The following is a 20,732-nucleotide window of genomic DNA, read 5'->3' as shown; positions in this document are numbered from 1 at the left end:
CTTATAAAAAGAAAGAAATATCATTGTTATTATAAATTTCTACCATATTGTTTATAGTTGCATAAAACAAATGTTTTTGAAAGCCAATCCCTGAGGATGACCATCAAAGATGGTTGAAATATTGGAAATTGAATAGATTCTACCTTATTGTGATAAGAGTTTCTTTATATTTTTAATCGCAATATGTTTTCGACAAAAACAAATATTAGGACATTTACCGCTAACATTTTTTCAGAGTTCTTTACGAATTCGGTCTGAATCTCTGAATTCTTTCAGAATTTGGTACAAAATTGGGTCTAACTTCAGTTCCAAGAATGGGATGTAACTATCCACTGAAATTAAATGACTAGGTTTGGCATCGCACCTTTAAAAGACGAAGAGTGCTATGCATGGTGCTATCAACATTTGCCCTATAAGAATTTAGACGACTGCAATATCCCGAGTGTAGTTGAGCAAAAACTACTCCGGTTTGTGGTGGACTTTATTCACACTATATTTGTTTACATTAGAAACTGAGACTATGTGAAAGCTATACAAACCTACTTGAAATGCTTGTTGAGCAAGGGGTTCTCTCCTGTATCGTTGGGCTTTCCTCTCTAGAAAGTGAAGATCATTCTTGATGGACCTAGTGTGTCGGGCCAACCTACTAGATGGTGATTGGGATGGCTCTCACGGTAACGCCCAAGCAAGTACTGTAACTAAAGCGTTCCCCGTTTTCAGGTATGGACAGATCAAAAAGGTGCATACTGTATAAAGCGGTTCACAAATATACAAGGACCCAATCTGGAGCAACCCATGTCTGCGATTGTTGTTCCTAGAGAGAGTAATGTACACGATTTGGAACTTTGGACCAAGATGAATGTTTGGACTGGATTCGGATCCATCTGAAATTTTTATCACAGGTAGGGCTTGCAGTGCTGATCACGCCAATGTATATATCATGGGCAGGAAGTCCATACTTCCCGAGATATAGGCACCGAAAGTTCAAAAATTCCCTTGGTTTTGACAATAAGTTTAGTTTAATTCGAATTTTTTTCATATATAGCCGGCCTTCGGCCGGGGATTTAAGACTTTCTTCTATGGACAGGAACAAATCTCGGCTAACGCGAACAAAATTTTCCTTTAAATCGAAATTTTTTTATCATCGATCCGAATCCAGTCCGTATATTCAACTTATGCCGGAACTTTTGGGTACGCAGTCTTGGAAAAAATGGGTGCTGGTGCTAAAAAGATGACATGTCCAATCACTTGGCCTCAAGCTTGAATAGAATCAACTATTTTGATGGAATATAAGTCCAGACCGTTGCCCCAAAAAGATCCAAACCATTTTGAGATCTTAATCACGTCATCGTCGATAACCCAGTGGAATGGTATCTACACCAAGCAATTTCCTGGAATAGTATTTTAAGTACCGGTTGTTATATGCCATGAACCAAAAAAAATTGGAATTACAATTGAAATTTATTGAAATTGTATTTAAAATTCATTAAATTGGTTTAAGTGTTGAAGAAAGCATTAGGAATTATACTTAGCATTCATAGAATTGGTTCTTATACTGGAGAAAATATCGGATGTTTCACGAATTGTATTTACTATTCTTGGAATTGGCTAAATGCTGAACCTCATTTGAACCAATCATTGATCTCCTGTGATGTCCTAACATCGCTGGTACAGCTTCCACTCCATTTCCTTGGTATTCCTCAGAACTTGCCATTTCTGTTATCACCCAAAATGCAACATTAAACATTTACTTATTGTAGCCATTTAATGACGTTTTTAAACGACATTTGTTCACTTTTTTACGATTTTCCAATAAATTTCACGAATTCTTCAGTGTAAATAAACAATTTTCACATATCTGTCAAAACAAAAGAACAGCTGTTACAGATGTTGCCATGTTGTTTCAATGTTGTATTTTCTTTTACCAATATTCATGTTCTTTTACAGTGGATTTTTAATAACCGACATTTTTCTTGCTAGAAATGTTTATTAATTTGAAAATTTATTTACTTTTTATGCAAAAAATAAGAATTTAATAATCCCAAAGTTATTTGTGCAAAAAATGACGGTATGGTAACACAAATTATTATTTCAAGGGTTCACAAGTCGCGCCATTATTTTCCATTTTCCGACTTGTCAACCCTTGTTCACTTTTTGTGCTCCTCCCTGCCCAATCGTAATAGCTCGAGCAGGTGAAAGTGAACTGCAACTCACTTGTGAGTAGCTCCCTACGTGAAGATTCATAATCGCTATGATCATCTCAAGAGCGTATTCTAGCAACAAAAGAGGGTTTCTATCTGAAATAGATTCCTTTCGGGGACCGTTAAGGGCACTTCAGAAAACTCGGGAGTGTATTCTATATACAGAAGACCCATAGTAGTACCCACTACCTATAGAATAGAGCTTTTTGCAGAACACACGGATGATCGTCTACATATACAGCCCAATCATGAATATCAACTCTCTGTGAGTTTTCTCACTTTCTCTTTTAAGTTGAAACGGCAGAGAGACAAGACTCACGGTGTGTTGACATTCATTATTACCCTGATAGTAGATCCTTTTAGTAGAAGTACTGTTAGAAGGACCTTTATTGAGTGGATCCTTTGAAAGTAGTTACAAGACCCCTTAATAGGGTCGTTAACCGTTAAAAGAGGAGACATTAATAGGTAGAAGACCCTCTCAAGGAACCTTTATATACATAAAGGCTTTAAGGAAACTCAAGGGGTCTTGTATAGATAGGGGACACCTTTAAGAGTTTTCTATTGATAAAATAATCTCACAAGGTGTGGAGGATAAAAAGACCCTCATAAGAGGTCTTCTATAGATAGAATATAGAATATTTAGAAGACCCTCTCAGTGGGCATTCTACATATATAAGACCTCTTCTATAGTTAGACGACGCTCTTAGGAGAATTTCTTTAGGGGGATGACCTAATGGTGTTTTCTGAAAATAGAAGACTTTCTCCATAGGTCTTCTGCAGATAGAAAAGTCTATCAGTGGGGTTTCTTTAGGTAGAAGATCCTATCAATGTTTTTCTTTTCTATGGACAGAAGACCATATCAAGATGTCTTCTATATTACAGAAAAGCAGACTAAGAGGTCTTCCATACACAGACGAACCTATCAAGAGGTCTTCTATAGACAGACGAACCTATCAACAGGTCTTCTATAGAAAAAAAACACCCTATCAAGAGATCTTCTATAGATAGAAAATCCTATCAACGTGGTCTTCTATAGAGGTTCTTCTATCCACAGAAGACCCCTTGAAAGGGTCTCTATCTATGGAGAATCCCTTGAGAGAATATCGGATATGTTCTGAGACACACTTCACCTCTCACTTCACGCCTCAAGCATTTTGTTTACCCTGTTGACGCCTATTTTTCGAGCATTTTTTGGACGGACTATACTTTTTAAATACCCTAATGAATCTTATCCCCAAGAAATTCGCAAAAATTAGGAGTAAATGGGGTGAACACAATGCTTGAAGCGTGAAGTGAGAGGTGAAGTGTGTCTCAGAACATATCCGATATTCTCTCAAGGGATTCTCCATAAATAGAGACCCTTTCAAGGGGTCTTCTGTAGATAGAAGAACCTCTTAATGGATCTATAGATAGAGGACCCTCTCAAGGGGTCCTCTATAGATAAAATACCCTCTCAAGGAGTCTTCTATAGATAGAAGACCCTCTTAAGGTGTCGTCTATAGATAGAATACCCTCTCAAGTTGTCTTCTATAAATAGAAGACCCTCTCAAGAAGGCTTTTATAGATATAAACCCCTCTCAAGGTGTCTTCTATAAATAGTAGACCATATCAAGGGGTCTTCTATAGACAGAAAACAACCTCAACGGGTCTGCTATAAATAGAAGAATCCTCCAAAGGATCTTCTGTAGATAGAGGAGCTACTCAAGGGATATTTTATATATATTAAAGATTTTCTACAAACAGAAAACCCTCTCAGGAGGTATTTTATAGATTGAAGACCCTTTCAAGGGTTGATCTATAGAGAGAATACCCCCTAAAGGGGTCTACTATAGATGGAAGACCCTCTCAAAGGTGAATCTATAGCTAGAGGACCCTCTCAAGGGGTATTCTCTAGATAACAGAGCCTCTCAAGGGTTCTTCTATAGATATAAGACCCTTAAGGGGTCTTCTATAGATAGAAGACTCTCTCAAGTTGGCTTCTATGAATAGAAGAACCTCACAAGGTGTCTTCTTTAGATAGAAGACCCTCTCAAAAACCGTTCTGTAGATAGAAGACCCTCTCAAAAACCGTTCTGTGGATAGAAGATACTCTCAGGAGGTTTTCTAGAAATTTCTAGAGACCTCAAAAGACCACAAAGTGGTGGATTTTCTAAAGATATTTCTAGAGTCTTCAAAAGGCCACAAGGCATGGATTTTCTAAACAAATTTCTAGAGTCTTCAAAAGGCCACAAAGCGTGGATTTTCTAAACAAATTTCTAGAGTCTTCAAAAGCCACAAGGCGTGGATTTTCTAAACAAATTTCTAGAGACTTCAAAAGGCCACAAGGCGTGCATTTTCTAAACAAATTTCTAGAGTCTTCAAAAGGCCACAAGGCGTGGATTTTCTAAACAAATTTCTAGAGTGTTCAAAAGGCCACAAGGCGTGGATTTTCTAAACAAATTTCTAGAGTCTTCAAAAGGCCACAAGGCGTGCATTTTCTAAACAAATTTCTAGAGACTTCAAAAGGCCACAAGGCGTGGATTTTCTAAACAAATTTCTAGAGTCTTCAAAAGGCCACAAGGCGTGGATTTTCTAAACAAATTTCTAGAGACTTCAAAAGGCCACAAGGCGTGGATTTTCTAAACAAATTTCTAGAGTCTTCAAAAGGCCACAAGGCGTGGATTTTCTAAACAAATTTCTAGAGTCTTCAAAAGGCCACAAGGCGTGGATATTCTAAACAAATTTCTAGAGTCTTCAAAAGGCCACAAGGCGTGGATTTTCTAAACAAATTTCTAGAGTCTTCAAAAGGCCACAAGGCGTGGATATTCTAAACAAATTTCTAGAGTCTTCAAAAGGCCACAAGGCGTGGATATTCTAAACAAATTTCTAGAGTCTTCTAAAGGCCACAAGGCGTGGATTTTCTAAAGAAATTTCTAGACTTTAATAGGTCACAAGTCGTGGATTTTCTAAACAAATTTCTAGAGACCCTCTCAAAGGCCTTCTATAGATAGAAGACCTTAAGGTGTGGTCTATAGATACAAGACTCTCTCGAGGGGTCTTCTATTGATAGAAAACCCTCTCAAAAGACCTTCTATAGATAGAAAACCCAAAAAAGGGTCTTACACAGATAGAAGACCGTCTCAAGGTGTTGTCTATAGAAAGGAGACTTTCCTAAGAGGCCTTTTATAGATAGAAGACCCTCTCAAGAGGCCTTCTATAAATTGAAGACCTCTCAATGTGTCTTCTAATGGGATCTCTCCCTCTAAATATAAATCATCTCTTCAATAGGTAGCGTTTCATCTGTTTAAGTTAAAAAGCCCATTAAAACATCCTTCTCTTATATCTTCCAAACATACGACATAGATGGTCATATTCTTAATCCCTGATATATACAGTCGAACTGGAATAAAACTAGTTTTCAAATACATTTTACAATCGAAACTTTATTTTATTTTAGGTTAATGATTTTGTTTGTTTTTTTCCTTTCGTGGGTAGAGTAGTGTTAGTTTGTGTGGGGATGTGGTTTTTTAATATACTAAAATGTTTTTTTTTTCATTTTGTTTTAAACAATTATTTACTTTACTTTTCTTAATGGAATTAAGGAGTGGGAAGTCGTTATAAATGGACTTAACTTAAAAAATCTCTTAAAAAATAGGCCAATGAAGAATGATGTAAAAATGGACAATAATACGAAAAATATAAGGAGATTACAACAACAAAATATAAGATACAGAGAGAGGGAGATTGAGTATATAACGGTAGACTATAATGAATAGGTAATAATAGGAAAATATTTTGAAAAGAATATACAATTGGAAATAATACTAAAAGGAAGATATTAGATGATAAATAATACTAAAAGATAATGCAAGCAATTGGTGTAGAATGGGGAAATAATTTAAAACCTTGGCGAGAAAGCAAACAAAGAAATAATTTAAAATAGAAAACCAAAACAAAACTGTTGAATGTAATGCGGGAGGGAGGGGGTTTTCTGGCATAAAACTAATTCTATATACTTATGGTTAATAATAATTGTTCGAGGAAGTTGCAAAAATGTTTCCGCATGTTTTGTCTTAACCCAAAAGATATTGATCATCAGCTTCCACATTATCAGGATCAACCTCTTCAATTTCGGCCTCGGCCTCTAGCAAATCAATGTCAAGCATATTCTCGGGACAAGGGCCATCGGGGTCATCATCATCTTCATCGCCTTCCTCTTCGTCATCATCATCACCCTCGCCGCCGACGACATCGTCACCACCCTCCTCAACGTTGTGGTGCGATCCACCACCTACCTCATTTTCATCATCACCACCGGCAAAATTATGGCTATCTTCTTCATCCTCCACATCCATATTGGCTGCATCATCTTCATAGTTGGGATCTATGCGCATCTTCGGTATCATCTGGGGATGCTTGTTCTTCAAGTGTTCCTGCATATTGCTAATGTGGAAATAGCTCATGGTACAGAAACGACAATGGAGATAGGCCCCGAATGGCAAATGTTTGAATTTGTGCACTTGCAGGTCCCGCAACTTGCGTCCATTGACATGTTCGTTGCATTCCAAACATAAATGCAGTTTGTTGTTGATTTTTTTGAAATTCAAAACACCCCTACAATTGAGGTTATGTTCAATGTTAATGTGTTCACGCCAGCTGCGTGTCGATTCAAATTCAACACCGCACTGGGGGCAGCTGAGAGTGAAGCAACCCTGATTCTCAGCTGTACTCTCGGTCAGGGGTTGGGCAGGCATTGAAGCCCTTGTGGGCCACAGATTCTTGGCCGATGTACCAGCAGCAGCGGCGTTGTTTGTTTCACTCATTGAGGTATCCTCATCAAATTGGGATTCATTGTGATCCGGTTCCTTGGTCTCGGAGGCCTGTAGACCAGCACATTTATTAGTGATCTTATCCAAATGCTTGAAGAACATTTGTTTGCGTACAAATTCTCCCTTGCACACTGTGCAATGGAATGATTTATAGGGTAAGTGACGGAACTTGTGGGACTGCAATTGACCAATGGCTCCCTTAGTGTGGGTTACGGTCACGCGCTTATAGCACTGCAAACATATGTAGTGATGATCATCCAACTGGCGGAAATTTAAGCCCTGCCGACTATTCAGGTTATGTTCGTCGACAATGTGTTTGCGCCAAAAGACATGGGAATCAAAGGTCTGGGTACATGAGGGGCAGTGGTAGAAAATACTTTCATGGTCCACAGCATTGTGGTAGGAAATGACATCTTCCACGGTCTTTAGGCCGGAGGGTCTATCTGAACTGTTAACATCTGAGAGAGATTTGTTGGCACTGCCTCCGCCGCCGCCGCCGCCACTGCCACCACCTCCTCCAACATATTGCCTTGGTGCATTGAAACTATTGCCCTGCATTTGTTTCCTGGCCTCAGCTGCCAATATTGAATGCTGTACCGGTTCTGCCTCCACTATGTTGTGCCGCTGACGCAAATGACTAATCATATTGGGCTTGTGGTTATAGGCCTGGCCACACAACAGACACTTCAAATACTGCCTATAGGGACAGTGACGGAATTTGTGATCCTGCAAACCCTTCAGCTTGGAACTCTGTACAACTTCATTGCAAATTCTACATTGGAAGCGTAGCTTGTCAATCATACGGAAGTCAAGTGACTCGCGCTTATCAAAGTTGTGCTCGGCATTAATGTGGCGACGCCATAAATGTCTCATTCTAAACTCTATGCCACATTCGGGACAGATATAAATGAAATTACACTCCACGCCAGAGTCATCCATGCTGACATCTACAACGGGGACGGGGGCCTCACGGCTACTGGGCGCCAACAAATCCTCCACATCAATCGATTTGTCCTCGTTAACAAAATCATGTTCGGTCTTAATGTGATGCTGCAATGCCTGAGGATTCTTAAATATGGAACCACAATCCACACATCTGTGTCGTGACATTTGGTCCAAACTTGGTTTCTGGGGATAGGGTCGTTTGTTATACGAATGGGTATCGCCTTTGGAAAAATCATAAGACCTGTTTCCGGCAAAACTTCCACCTCCCATCATATCTCCACCACCTCCTCCTCCTCCCCTATCATAATCATCATCACCGCCTCCACCGCCACTGGCATCTTCATCCAAATAGCATATCTCATATGTGTAGTTATTGTGCCGCACAATTTCCTTATAGGGTTGCTTCGATTTAAACGGTCTTGTGCTGGGACTGCCAAAGTTGGGTATTGGCGAGGAACAGTTCGCATTTCTGGATACACCAATTCCATGGGCATTACGCAAGTGCTTGGTCAAACCCTTACGTTCCGTATACTGTTTACGACATATGCGACAAATGGCAAACGATTTGTACTGCATGTGGGTGATGCGATGCTGCTGGGCATTCTGTATGCCATAGGCATTCGTGATGATTTTGTCGCATTCACGACATCTCAACTGCAGCTCATTGACGACTTCGAAATTGAGCGTTTCCAAATCGGCCATTTGATGGGCGTCAACCAAATGTTTACGCCATACCTTTTTGTCGGTGAACTCTTTGCCGCACTGGGGACAGAGGTAATTGATGTGCTGCTCGAATGTATCACGCTCTTCAGTTTTATTCATAAAACTACCGTTCCCCCAGGCTGATGACGATGATTTTTTACCGTCAAAATCACCATAATCATCAGCACCAAATGGCTCCTGGCTGTCTTCATCGTTGTTGTTGGTAATTTTGTCGGAGACCAAATGATGCTTCTCCGCCAAATGACGTATAACATCCTTGCTAATATCAAATTCCGTAAAGCATAGCTTACAAGTCAACCATTTCTTGTGCGGCAAATGGGTGAATTTGTGCAACTGTAAATTCCTGATGGTGTTCGGCGTGATGGTCTGCAAAGAAAATAACGCTTTTAGAATTATCAAAAGTTACGTTTTAAAGCGATCCAAAATCGGGCGCTAATTTGTAGCCTTTTGGCCCTCTCAATGGGTCTTCTATAAGTAGAAGACCCCCTCAAGATCCTCTCATGTGGTAGAAGATCCTCTCAGGTGACCTTCTGTAGGTAGAAGACCCTCTTAAGGTGTCTTCTATGGAAGACAGACCCTCTCAATGGGTATTTTATGGTAGAAAGACCCGCTCAAGGGGTCTTCTACGGAAGAAAGGCCCTCTAAGGGGACTTCTATGGTAGAAAGGCTCTCTCAAAGGGTGTTATATGGGTAGATGACCCTCAAAAAGGGTATTATATGGGTAGATGACTCTCAAAAGAGGTATTATATGGGTAGAAGACTCTCTCAGGTTGTCTTCTATGGGCAAAATATCCTCTCAAGTGGTCTTCTATAGGCAGAAGATCTTCTCAAGCTGTCTTCTATTGGGTCTTCTACGGGTAGAAGACCCTCTCATAGTGCCTTTTATAGTTAGAAGGCCTTCTCAAGGAGTCTTTACTGGGTAGAAGGCCCTCACATGGAGTCTTCTATGGGTAGAAGGCCCTCACATGGAGTCTTCTATGGGTAGAAGGCCCTCTCAAGGAGTCTTCTATGGGTGGAGGACCCTCTCAACGGGTCTTCCATGGGTAGAAGATACTCCCAAGTAGATTTGTATAGGTAGAAAATCCTCTCAAAAGGTCTTACATAGGTAGATGACCTACTCAATGAGTCTTCTATGAATGAGAGGCCTTCTCAATGGGTTTTTAATGGTAGAAATGCCCGCTCAAGGGGACTTCTATGGAAGAAAGACCCTCTCAGTAGATTTTCTACCCCTCAAGGTATCTTCTGTATTTAGAATACCCTCTCAAGATGTCATACGAAGAAGGGGTGTTATATGGGTAGAAGACCATATCAGGGTGTCTTCCATAGGTAAAAGATCTTCTCCGGATGTCTTTCATGTTAGAAGTTAGTTAAAAGGCCCTCTCAAGGAGTCTTATATGGGTAGAAGACCCTCTCAATGGGTCTTCTATGGGTAGAAGATCCTCCCAAGAGGTCTTCTATAGGTAGAAGATCCTCTCAAAAGGCCTTCTATAGGTAGATGACCCACTCAAGGAGTCTTCTATGGATGAGAGACCTTCTCAAAGGACTTTCTATGGTAGAAAGGCCCTCTCAAGGGGTCTTCTATGGAAGAAATACCCTCTTAGTAGATATTCTATAGGTAAACAACTGAGCAGGTTTTCAATAGGTAGAAGACCCTTCCATGGATAAAAGAATCTCTCAAAAGATCTTCTATAGGTAGAAAACTCTCTCAGTGGATCTTCTATAAGCAGAAGACCCTCTCATGGGATCTTTTATAAGTATAAGACCCTCTCAAGGGATTTTCAATAGGTAGAAGGCCCTCTCAATAGATCTTCTATAGGTCGAAGCCCCTCTCAAGGTATCTTCTGTATTTAGAAGGCCCTCTCAAGATGTCATACGTAGGTAGAAGATCCTCACAAGGGGTTTTCTATAGTTAGAAGACCCTCTCAAGGGGTCTTCAATAGAGAGAAGACCCTCTCAGGGGATCTTCTATAAGTAAAAGACCCTCTCAAGGGGCCTTCTATAAGGCGCTCTTCAACAGGTAGAAGGCCCTCTCAAGAAGTTTTCTATGAGTAGAAGGCCCTCTCGAGAAGTTTTCTATGAGTAGAAGTCCCTCTCAAGAGGTTTTTGTATGTCTAGAAGACACTTTCAATAGGCCCTCTGTAAGTAGAAGACCTTCCCAAGTGCTCTTCAATATTCTCAAAGGGTATCCTCAGGAGAGGACAACGGGAGTAACGACCCCGCGGACCCTAGTTTTAGCAGGTGTGGAGAGCGTACCAAAATGGTGGAAGTGCTCTGAGAAACCCAGTGTCGGGGCGAGTGAATACCGCCCACATTTATGTATTCCGCCATAAGGGAACACCTCTACAGAGGTTTGGAAAGGAGGTGGCGACTCCGTGGTTATCCCCAGTCAAGCCCTATTCATGGAAGAAAATGAAATCCCGGTGAAAGGCATCAAGATCAACCCAGCCCGCTCTAGATTGTGGCATTACTGGACTAAGATTTGGAATTGAGGAACCCTGGGCTGACGGCTGTGGTATTCTGGAACCGGAGTATGTCGGGGTGGAACCTTACAGAAACGACTTTCAGGCTAATGTTGCCTCCGTCCCGTTAAAACTTGGCAAGTTTCAAAGTGCGTTCAATGCTCGTCCCATTAAGTTGGAGTGTAGGTTCGGATGCACATTCCCGATTAACACGGATCTGGCTCTGAAAGGGAGATCTCATAAGGGTCGCCCGACAACCCTCGCATGGACCTAGAAATAGGGACCCATTGGAACTTAATGTGACTGCACATTTTGCGGGCGAAGATAGCGGCTTTGAGTTGGGACCACAAAACCTAAAATAAACGAAGAAAATGAAGAAACAAAAAGAACAAACATAGAGGTTGAAGAAACCCCATTGGGAAGATGCTCGGGTCTACGAGTCGAAAATATGGGAGGTGGTGATTCCCCATTAGGAAGAAGTTTGGTAATTGTGGTGGCGACATCTAACATTCCAGGTGAAGGTACTCTAAAAATAAATGTTCTGGAAGCGAAAATCTGAGGAGGCCTGGAAGAAAAATAGCCCAGTTGGGCAAGGATATCCCGTCCATGACGCAAGAAATACAGGTGATATTTATGGGTAGAATACCCACTCAAGGAGTGTTTTATGGGTAAAATACCCTCTCAATGCGTCTTCTATAGGTATAAGACCTTCTCTATGGACCTCCTGTGGGTAGAATACTCTCTCAAGGGGTCTTCTGTGGGTAGAAGACCCTTTCAAGTTATCTTCTATAAGTAGAAGACCCTCTCAAGGGTTCTTCTATAAAAAGAAGACTCTCATGATGTTTTCTATAGGTAGTTGAATCTCTCAATAGGTTTTCTATAGATAGGTGACCCTCTCAATAGGTCTTCTATAGGTAAACGACTTTCTCAGTAGGTCTTCTAAAAGTAGAAGACCCCTCGAGGAACCTTCCATGGATATAAGACCCTCTTAAGGGGCCTTCTATAGATAAAAAAAACCTCTCAAGGGATTTCTATAAGTAGGAGAACCTCTCATGGGGTCTTCAATAAGTAGAATGCCGTCTTAAGGGGTCTTCTATAAGTAGAAACCTTCTTAAGGTGCCTTCTGTAGATAGAAGGCCCTCTCAGTAGGTCTTCTATGGGTAGAAGACTCTATCATGGTGACTTCTACGTGTAGAAGACCCTCTCAAGGTGTCTTCTTTGGGTAAAAGACCTTCTGAAGGCTTCTTCTACGGATAGAAGACACTCTCAAGGTATCTTCTATGGGTAAAAGACCCTCTCAATGTGTCTTCTACGGATAGAAGGTGTCTTCTTTGGGTCGAATACCATCTAAAGGTGTCTTCTGTGGTTAGAAGGCCCTCTCAAGGTGTCTTCTTTGGGTAAAAGACCCTCTCAAGGTGTCTTCTATGTGTAAAAGAACTTCAAAATGTGTCTTCTGTGGTAAGAATATCCTCTCAAGGTGTAGAACACCATCTCAAGAAGTTTTCTATGGGTATGAGACCCTCTCAAGGGGTCTTCTATGGATAAGACATTTATTTTTTCGCAATCAGGCCCCTATGGGCTCTTCTTTTAAAGGCATAATAACCCCCGAACGGTCTTAAACTCTACATAAGCCTCGTTTTGCCACTGGGTAGCATGAATCCCTCTTAACCCCTTCTACAATAGTTATGATTCAATAGGCAACATATTACTATAGAGATGACCAATATTTTATTCAACTCACCTGACTGCATTCAACACATTGGGCTTGTCCCTGATTGATTTCACGCATGTTCAAACCTTTCCGCGAGTTTAGATCATGGGCTTCTTCGATGTGTTCATGCCATTGACTGCGTGTTTCACATTCCGTTGCACATTGGGGACATGTAAACAATACATATTCTTCCAAGGACTCATCTATATCATCCAAAAGTTTTGTCTTTTGTTCCTTACGTACCCCACCGCCACCACCAACATCACCGGGCGCTGAACCATTTGTCGAACCATCATCCATAAATGAGGGTACATCACGAGCAACTCGTTTTGCCGGTGGTTGTTGTTGCAACGAGCCATCACCATCATCTTCATCCAACACTTCATTACGTACTTCAATATTATCCGAGTTATTATCGAACAGATCTACTGCATTCTCTTTAACATGACCAATGGAAATACTGGGTCTTGATGGTTTACTTAGAATTGCTCGTAAATTTTGATTTTGTTGTTGTTGCTGAGGTGGTTGTGGTGGTGGACGATTTTTATGTTCCTCCTTGACAAGGGCTATCAATTCATCACGATGTGTCATCTTGAGATGGACCATTAAATCCTGACGATATTTATACTGACGCTTACAAATGAAACATTTACAACAACGATAGGGTAAATGGGTGAATTTGTGTTTCATCAAATTCTCCATGCTATGCATTGCTATACGTTTTTTACATTCCAAACATTCGTGATATAGTTTATCTAATTGAATGAAATTCAATCCCGCTCGAGTATTGTAGTTGTGTATGGTATTCAAGTGAGTTTTCCACGCCTCTTGCGAACGGAATTCAGCAGAACAGGAGGGACATATATAGACAATTGCATCTTCATATCTAACCAAGGTGTGGAAATATTCATCCTCGGCCGAAAGAGGTGGAGGTGGTTCGTTGCTCGTTTGTTGTGTAGATCTACCGGTTGCTGTGCGATTATTGGAATTGGAATTGTCAGCATAAAAATCAAAAAGAGATTCATCTTGTTGTTGCTGCTGCGGTGGCGAATCCCTGCCACTGTGAAATAACGAATGAAAGGCAAAAGGACTGTCGTCTGTAAAATTCTCCTCCTCCACCGCTTCGGCAGGTTCTTCTTTTACTTGCATATCTTGTACGGGAGAGGGTATGGAAAAGGGTACATTGTCTTCATCGCCACCACCACCGTCTCCATTCTCATCACCACCATCTTCGTCTGCATTATCACCACCATCTTGTTCGCTTGTGAACATATTCCAAGGCTCCAATTCATCCATTTTGGAAAGTTCCCGTCCAAATATTATCTAGCTGCTTGTGTCTGCAATTCTTTTTTGTTCAATGCTTGCCTCTTGCCTGCCTGCTTTTGTTCTACTCTCTTTTTCACTCTTTTATACACTACTTTTTCGTCTGCTGCTTTTTTTCGCAACGTTTGTTCATCACTAAAATTCTTTTTGTTCCACTTTAAAATGTATCCACGGCGGCATTTTTAGTTTAGAATTTTTCACTTTATTTGTGTAATCACTTTATTTGAAATTCAACACAAATTTTATCCATTAATTTGCGCAAAATTATCCGCACAGATGCTAAATTTCCTTTCCTGGCTTGGCTTTCAACAAATTTCTAGTTTTTTATGCTTTCCTTTTTCGCACACAAGCAGCCGGCGTTGCCAACTTATTATAATGTGGTTTTAGAGGGGTGTTCACATAAAGGGTAAAAATACAATGGATTTTTCTTGCTTGCTTGACTTCATTTCTGGTAGAAAAATAAATAAGCAACCACGCCTGCTTGCCTTGCTTTCCTGCTTCACTTCTGACATAATAAAAACAAAATAATGCCCAGCAAATTTCAAACTAGGTTGCGCTTTTCTTTTTTGTTCTTTTATCAGAAGGAAGCAAGGCAAGCAGGCGAGGCAGCTTATATACCTAGCCTTAAGCAGAAAACACATCCAACGTTTGAGTAAAGTTTTGTGTCATTTCTGGTAGATGAATAAAAGGCAAAGCGTGCCAATTTTTCGTTATTTTTCTACCACAAATGACACAAAATTTTACTCAAACGTTGGATGTGTTTTCTGCTTAAGGCCTAGGTATATAAGCTGCCTCGCCTGCTTGCCTTGCTTTCTTCTGATAAAAGAATAAAAAAGAAAAGCGCAACCCAGTTTGAAATTATTGAAAAATAACTTCGGTGGAGAATATCCACTAACAAGAAACAAGGGAACTGATGAGACCCAGTGGCGTGCATCGAAACTAGTCTTCCCTGTCTTAAAGGTAGAAACACAATGAAATACGCCGCTTTTTCACGCTCAGTTTCATGTAAAAGACTAAAGGCCAAGTACTACCTAACTCAAATTAATTATGCAGCATTTGAATTAGGTAGTACTTGGGCTTTAATCTTTTACATGAAACTGAGCGTGAAAAAACCGGCGTATTTCATTCTGTTCACACCTTAAAGCCTCGGCACATACGGTCCGTTTAGTGACACGTTGGGACACCCGTTGTCCCAAAAAAGTTAAATTATGTTTAAATTTAATGCGTTAGCCACATTGTTGTTTTTTTCAAACAAAAAAAACTTGGCATCACTTACACTTTTTTCATGTGGTTGTTGTACCGCGACGCTCAACGCATCGTATGTGCCGAGCGCTTTAAGCCCTCGGCACGTACGGTCCGTTTAGTGACACGTTGGGACACGCGTTGTCCCAAAACAGTTAAATTATGTTTAACTTTAATGCGTCAGCCATATTGTTGTTTTTCAAAAAACTTGGCTTCACTTACACTTTTTTCATGTGGTTGTTGTACCGCAACGCTCAACGCACCGTATGTACCGAGCGCTTAAACGGACCGTATGTGTCGAGGGCTTTACCCCTTGGCGAACAATGCCAAATCTTTTTCCACTAATAAATTAGTTGTTTTAAAATAATAAAACAACAACAATGGGATTAAGCCAGGCTATTTAAAAAAAAAAAACAAAAGAGGTTGTTTTTTATTTATTCTTCTACCAGAAATGAAGCCACGCAAGCTTCAGGTAGAAACATAATGAAATACGCCGCTTTTTCAAGCTCAGTTTCATGTAAAAGATTAAAGGCCAAGTACTACCTAATTCAAATGAATTAGGCAGCATTTGAATTAGCTAGTACTTGACTTTTAATCTTTTAAACTGTGCGTGAAAAAAGCGGCGTATTTCATTGTGTTTCTACCTTTCCGGCTATTATCAATCAGACAATATCAATGAAAATACGCTCTAGACAGACGAAAGCGTTAAAGGTGGGAACAGAATGAGTAATTCGTGCTTATCCAAGCCTAAAATAATGTACAAGAATAAAGAAATGCAAAATCGCATTTTAATTAGGTAGTACTTGGTCATTAGGCTTTTACATGAAATCAAGCGTGAAGCAAGCATCAACGTTCATTGTATTTTAACCTTAAGCCCTAAACACATCCAACGTTTGATTAAAGTTTTGTGCCATTTCTGGCAGAAGAATAAATAAAAATTGAAACTTGGCAGCACTTTGTCTTTTATTCATCTACCAGAAATGACACAAAAGTTTACTCAGACGTTGGATGTGTTTACAGCCTTAATTGCAATAATTTTAGCCTCACAGCTCAAAGACGACAATTTCTGCATTTACGAAACAGGCGATTGCTGGTAAACAACTGTCTCAGAGCCAGCTCTAAAGCTGCCTCGCCTGCTTACCTTGCTTGCTTCTGATAAAAGAATAAAAAAGAAAAGGACAATACAGTTCGAAATTTGCTCGGCCTTCTTTATTCTTTTATTTTTATTATGTCAGAAATGAAGCAGAAAAGCAAGGCAACCAAGCAAGGCAGCTTATGTACCCAGGCCTTAACTAGCAAAAAATAATGACACTATCGATAGTATCGATTATTATTTTTAAATGCAATATCGACAGATAAATTTGTCTATCGATATTATCAGTTTTAAAACCTCTAACCTAAAATCAATTGAAATGAATAGAAATTACGCGGCTTTTCGATTTTGTGGATGTGATTACGACTTTTACACATTTTACCCGAAAACCCGCTCCCGTACACAAAAAAGTTGTAAAATGTTCACTTCTCTTTAAACAAAAATGACACTGAATGACGCTCTCTTTAAAAACTTTTTACTCGACAAATGAGCGTGTAAAAAATAGTAACATGGATGCCGGCGTTTGATTGGCTGTTACTCCGACTTTGACATTTGTTCCAGCTTTTTTGACGTTTTTTTTTCATTTTTGCGTTCCCGAACTTTTTGAAACAACTTTTGTGTGACAACAATTTTTCTCTCTTTTACGAGTTTTGCTATTAAAAGTAATGCTTGGTTTACATTCGGCGTCGTTTCGTGATTTCGAAGGCGTTTCGTGACTTCGCGCGGAATCAAGCAAAATTTATCATGATTTTGCATACAAAAATGAAATCATCTCATTTCGTGATTTCAGCCAAATCAACATCGAAATCACAGTACTCATGATATACAACCCTGTTTCTGCCCAAAAAAGTACCAAAAGTTGCAACACTTTTCACGTATCACAATAAACATGGTAGATGGTCATTTGGTGCAACAAAAAATGTTAGTATCAAAATTTGTACACAATGTAAAAAAATATTAAATTACTTTGCTACAATGCTTTTCATTGTATTCCCGCACTTTTTAATGGTAATGTTAGCAAAAAGAGCTAATTGTTAAAAATTGTTTACCAAAACAAATTTCTTAAACAAATTCGGGAACGGAAAAATGACGGAAATTGCGAAAACTCCAGCAAGAATGCAAAAATCAGCGTATCAGCCATCGTATTCAGATGCCAATAAACATGCTGCTAGTTTCTACTAGGCCAAAATTTTTTTAGCAGAAAGCAGAAGAAGGTGTTGTTGTTTAAAAAGAAGTGCAAGTCTTGCTAGATTTCGGAGTACTGCAACGCATTTCTAGCACTAAACGGGCAAACTACTGCAAGTAGTACCCAGCAAAAAGTTTGCATCCGCGGATGCAGTTAAATCACTAGAACAATTGCCGCTGGAGTACATCATTTCCTATGAATTCACCTATGAATTTTACAAGAGAGCGCGCAGCTAGGATGCACTCCATTTTGCTTCCACGGCACACAGCTAGGATGCACTCCATTTTCGATCCAAATCACAGCCTTTGATGTAGTTTTTTGGATTGAATTTAAATGCAGTCTAAAGATGCTGAACACTGAAAATTCCTTGGACTGACCGAGTATCAAATGAAGAAGTCCTGAGAAGAATGAACACTAAACGACAACTTCTTGATATCATAAAAAGTAGGAAGATATCCTATATGGGACACATAATGAGAAACGAAAAGTATTCTGTCATCCAGAGCATAATTAAATGTCAAATTGAGGGAAAAAGGCCAAGAGGAAGAAGAGAAATATCCTGGATAAAAAACATTTTGGAGTGGACAAATCAACCAAATGAAAGAAGCCTTATCAACGCTGCGAGGAATAGAGAGATCACCATTGCTGAATAATTTACCACAACATATTCATAAACATATATCTATATATACAGCTAAACATACTTAATTTGTTATTGTATGATCGCCAAAATCCGAATGCGGATCGGCAAATAAAGAAGAAGAAAGATGCTATAAAATGCAAGCCATTGCAAATATCCCAAAATAAATAAAATACATTGCTTATTCGTGTAAACAAGAATATTAACTTTATTACACTAATACAAATTATAAAAACTCTCCATTAAAATTTATCATAACTGAGTTTACTTCCTCTGCTCTGCTTTTTGTGGCACCGCAACTGATATTGCTTCATCATCCAAATGGTTTTTCATTTTTCCTCCAACTCCAGTTCAGATTTCCAAAAAAACTCTAAAGCTTAAAACAGATACGTTTGATTAAAGTTTTGCGTTGGGCGTCGAGAAAAAAACAACAACAACAGGGCGACAACGATACCAAAGTCCAGCGTTTATCTGTTTGTCGGCATATATTTCAAATGAATTTGAATTTTTCGGCATCATGCCCAACAGTGTAAAAACGGCCAAAACGACACAAAACTTTACCCAAACGTTGTATGTGTTTCTAGCTTAACTCCACTTTAAAAATAATTTGCGTCTCGTGAATTACAGCAATGTTCGTATCTTTAGTTTGAGTTTGTATTTCTTTATTTTTTTACACAAATTCTTATAATCTTATGCTAAGTTTACATTTACGAAATCCACTCGATTTCAACTGTCAATTCCATAGCTCAAACGTCAAATGAAATCTCATCTGGATTTCATTTGACGTTTAACCTATGGATTTGACAGTTGAAATCGAGTGGATTTCGTAAATGTAAACCAAGCATTAGACACTCTTTCTTGTGTTCAGAAAAAAAAGACTGCGACTGTAGGGATCAAAAAATTGGCTTGCTTGGCTAGGGATCTATAAGCGATTGCTTCTAAAATGTATCGAGCAGAGTACATTTTTCATAACTCCGTGTGGACTGCATCGAAAGAGGTATTGAAATCATAACTCTGCATTGCACTACTTCCAAACTTTTTTGCTGGGGTAATATTTTGCAGGTATGAACACAAAGTTTATCTATCAAAATGTATTAATAATAAATTATTATTATGATGTCTCAACGATAAAATTATTTTTTAGTTTTTCATTTGTTAGTATTATACACAATTAATACGATATATAGATAATTTTACTATATTTTTCGAAATAAAGCAGTAAAGTTCTATATTGTCGTCTATTTTTGGTGACTAATTCAATATACAAAAACTTTTTTTGAAGATTCATGTTCGATCAGCTGCGCATACGCATCTACCTTGATTATTGTGATATGTTTGAAATCAAGAAATAAATAAGTGTAAACACCAGGATGTATTTCAGGATTTCGCAAAATCCAGTGGATTTTGGAGCGTAAATGTAAACTTGGCATTATGTCCATATTCACACGTAAATTGTTTTCGGTAGAGTAAACTGTATTTTTGTGTATTATCAAATAAAAGCGATTTTTTTCTTCTTTATATTTCTGGGAACTACTTGTGCAAAATAAGTGTGTCTGGTTACTCTAAAATTTGTAACAATTTGTACAATTGTTGCTGAAAGTCGTCTGCAGGGGTGCCAAGTTGGTGATTTTACCGCTACTTGTGATTTTTGACGTACAAAAAACACTGTTTACGCAGGAAAGTCAACTGTTTTAACTGTGCGTATGTGGCTGTAGCGATTTTTACCTCGGAACAGTTGGCATCCCTGGTCGTCTGTTAACACAAAAAGTCAGCAAAAGAGAGCGATTCGAGAGAGGCATTCTGACGGTCCTTTTACTGAGTTTGCAAATTCTTGCTGGACAAATTTCTCCTTCTTGAAAACAATCAATCATATGTTTTTAATTTTTCATTGATTTATGTTTGTGAAAATTAAAAAGAATTTTATTGTGGAAATAGCAAGCCTAATGGTATTGTATTTTTGGAGAACAAAGTTGCAAAGTGAAAAAATAATTTTTTTGTCATTTTCTTTTTTTTAATAAAATACAACATTTTTGTTTATTGACGGATAAATTGTTTTGGCGAGGTTTTTGGTTTTTGCTGGGAAGGTGTCTTTTTACTTTTTATAATTTTTTAGCAAAAGAGAATAAAAACTCCTTACTCTCTGAGAAAGTTCTTGCTGGGAAAGTAACCAGACATACCTAATGTCAACAAGAGCATGACACTTCCGCCATTCTCATTTCCAAATTACTGGAGATGGCAATTTAACGGTAATTGCCAGCCCTGCTTCAGTCTTCTATAAAACAACCCAAGCGATATTCGGTCAAAACGCTCATTCAAGTTTACTTGGTCTGTTCCTTTACTTTTAAAAATGGTAAAATTGGCAAAAGTAGTGAACTGCTCTCATATGAATTGTATGGTACCT

The 20,732-nt window shown here is 39.0% G+C and overlaps 1 protein-coding gene across 1 annotated transcript; it reads right to left on the bottom strand.

Annotated features, from left to right (window-relative positions):
• Positions 1–5,603: 5,603 nt before the first annotated feature.
• On the bottom strand, positions 5,604–14,544 carry LOC141399033 (uncharacterized). Its single transcript, XM_073977009.1, has 2 exons — positions 12,878–14,544; positions 5,604–9,043 (listed from the first exon to the last, which is right to left on the bottom strand). Exons 1-2 carry the CDS (start codon positions 14,141–14,143, stop codon positions 6,254–6,256), a joined length of 4,056 nt encoding a protein of 1,351 aa, XP_073833110.1. The 5' UTR covers positions 14,144–14,544; the 3' UTR covers positions 5,604–6,253.
• Positions 14,545–20,732: the final 6,188 nt, after the last annotated feature.

Source organism: Musca autumnalis, unplaced genomic scaffold (assembly GCF_047663935.1).
Source record: "Musca autumnalis isolate F117 unplaced genomic scaffold, ASM4766393v1 scaffold_1, whole genome shotgun sequence".
Taxonomy (NCBI): Eukaryota; Metazoa; Arthropoda; class Insecta; order Diptera; family Muscidae; genus Musca; species Musca autumnalis.
This window is presented reverse-complemented; position numbering and strand designations above follow the sequence as displayed.

Coding starts and splice junctions, on each gene's coding strand:
- LOC141399033 (XM_073977009.1), bottom strand. CDS start 14,143: ATGGATGAATTGGAGCCTTGGAATATGTTCACAAGCGAACAAGATGGT. Junction 9,044..12,877: donor AATGTGTTGAATGCAGTCAG/GTGAGTTGAATA, acceptor TTTTCTTTGCAG/ACCATCACGCCGAACACCAT.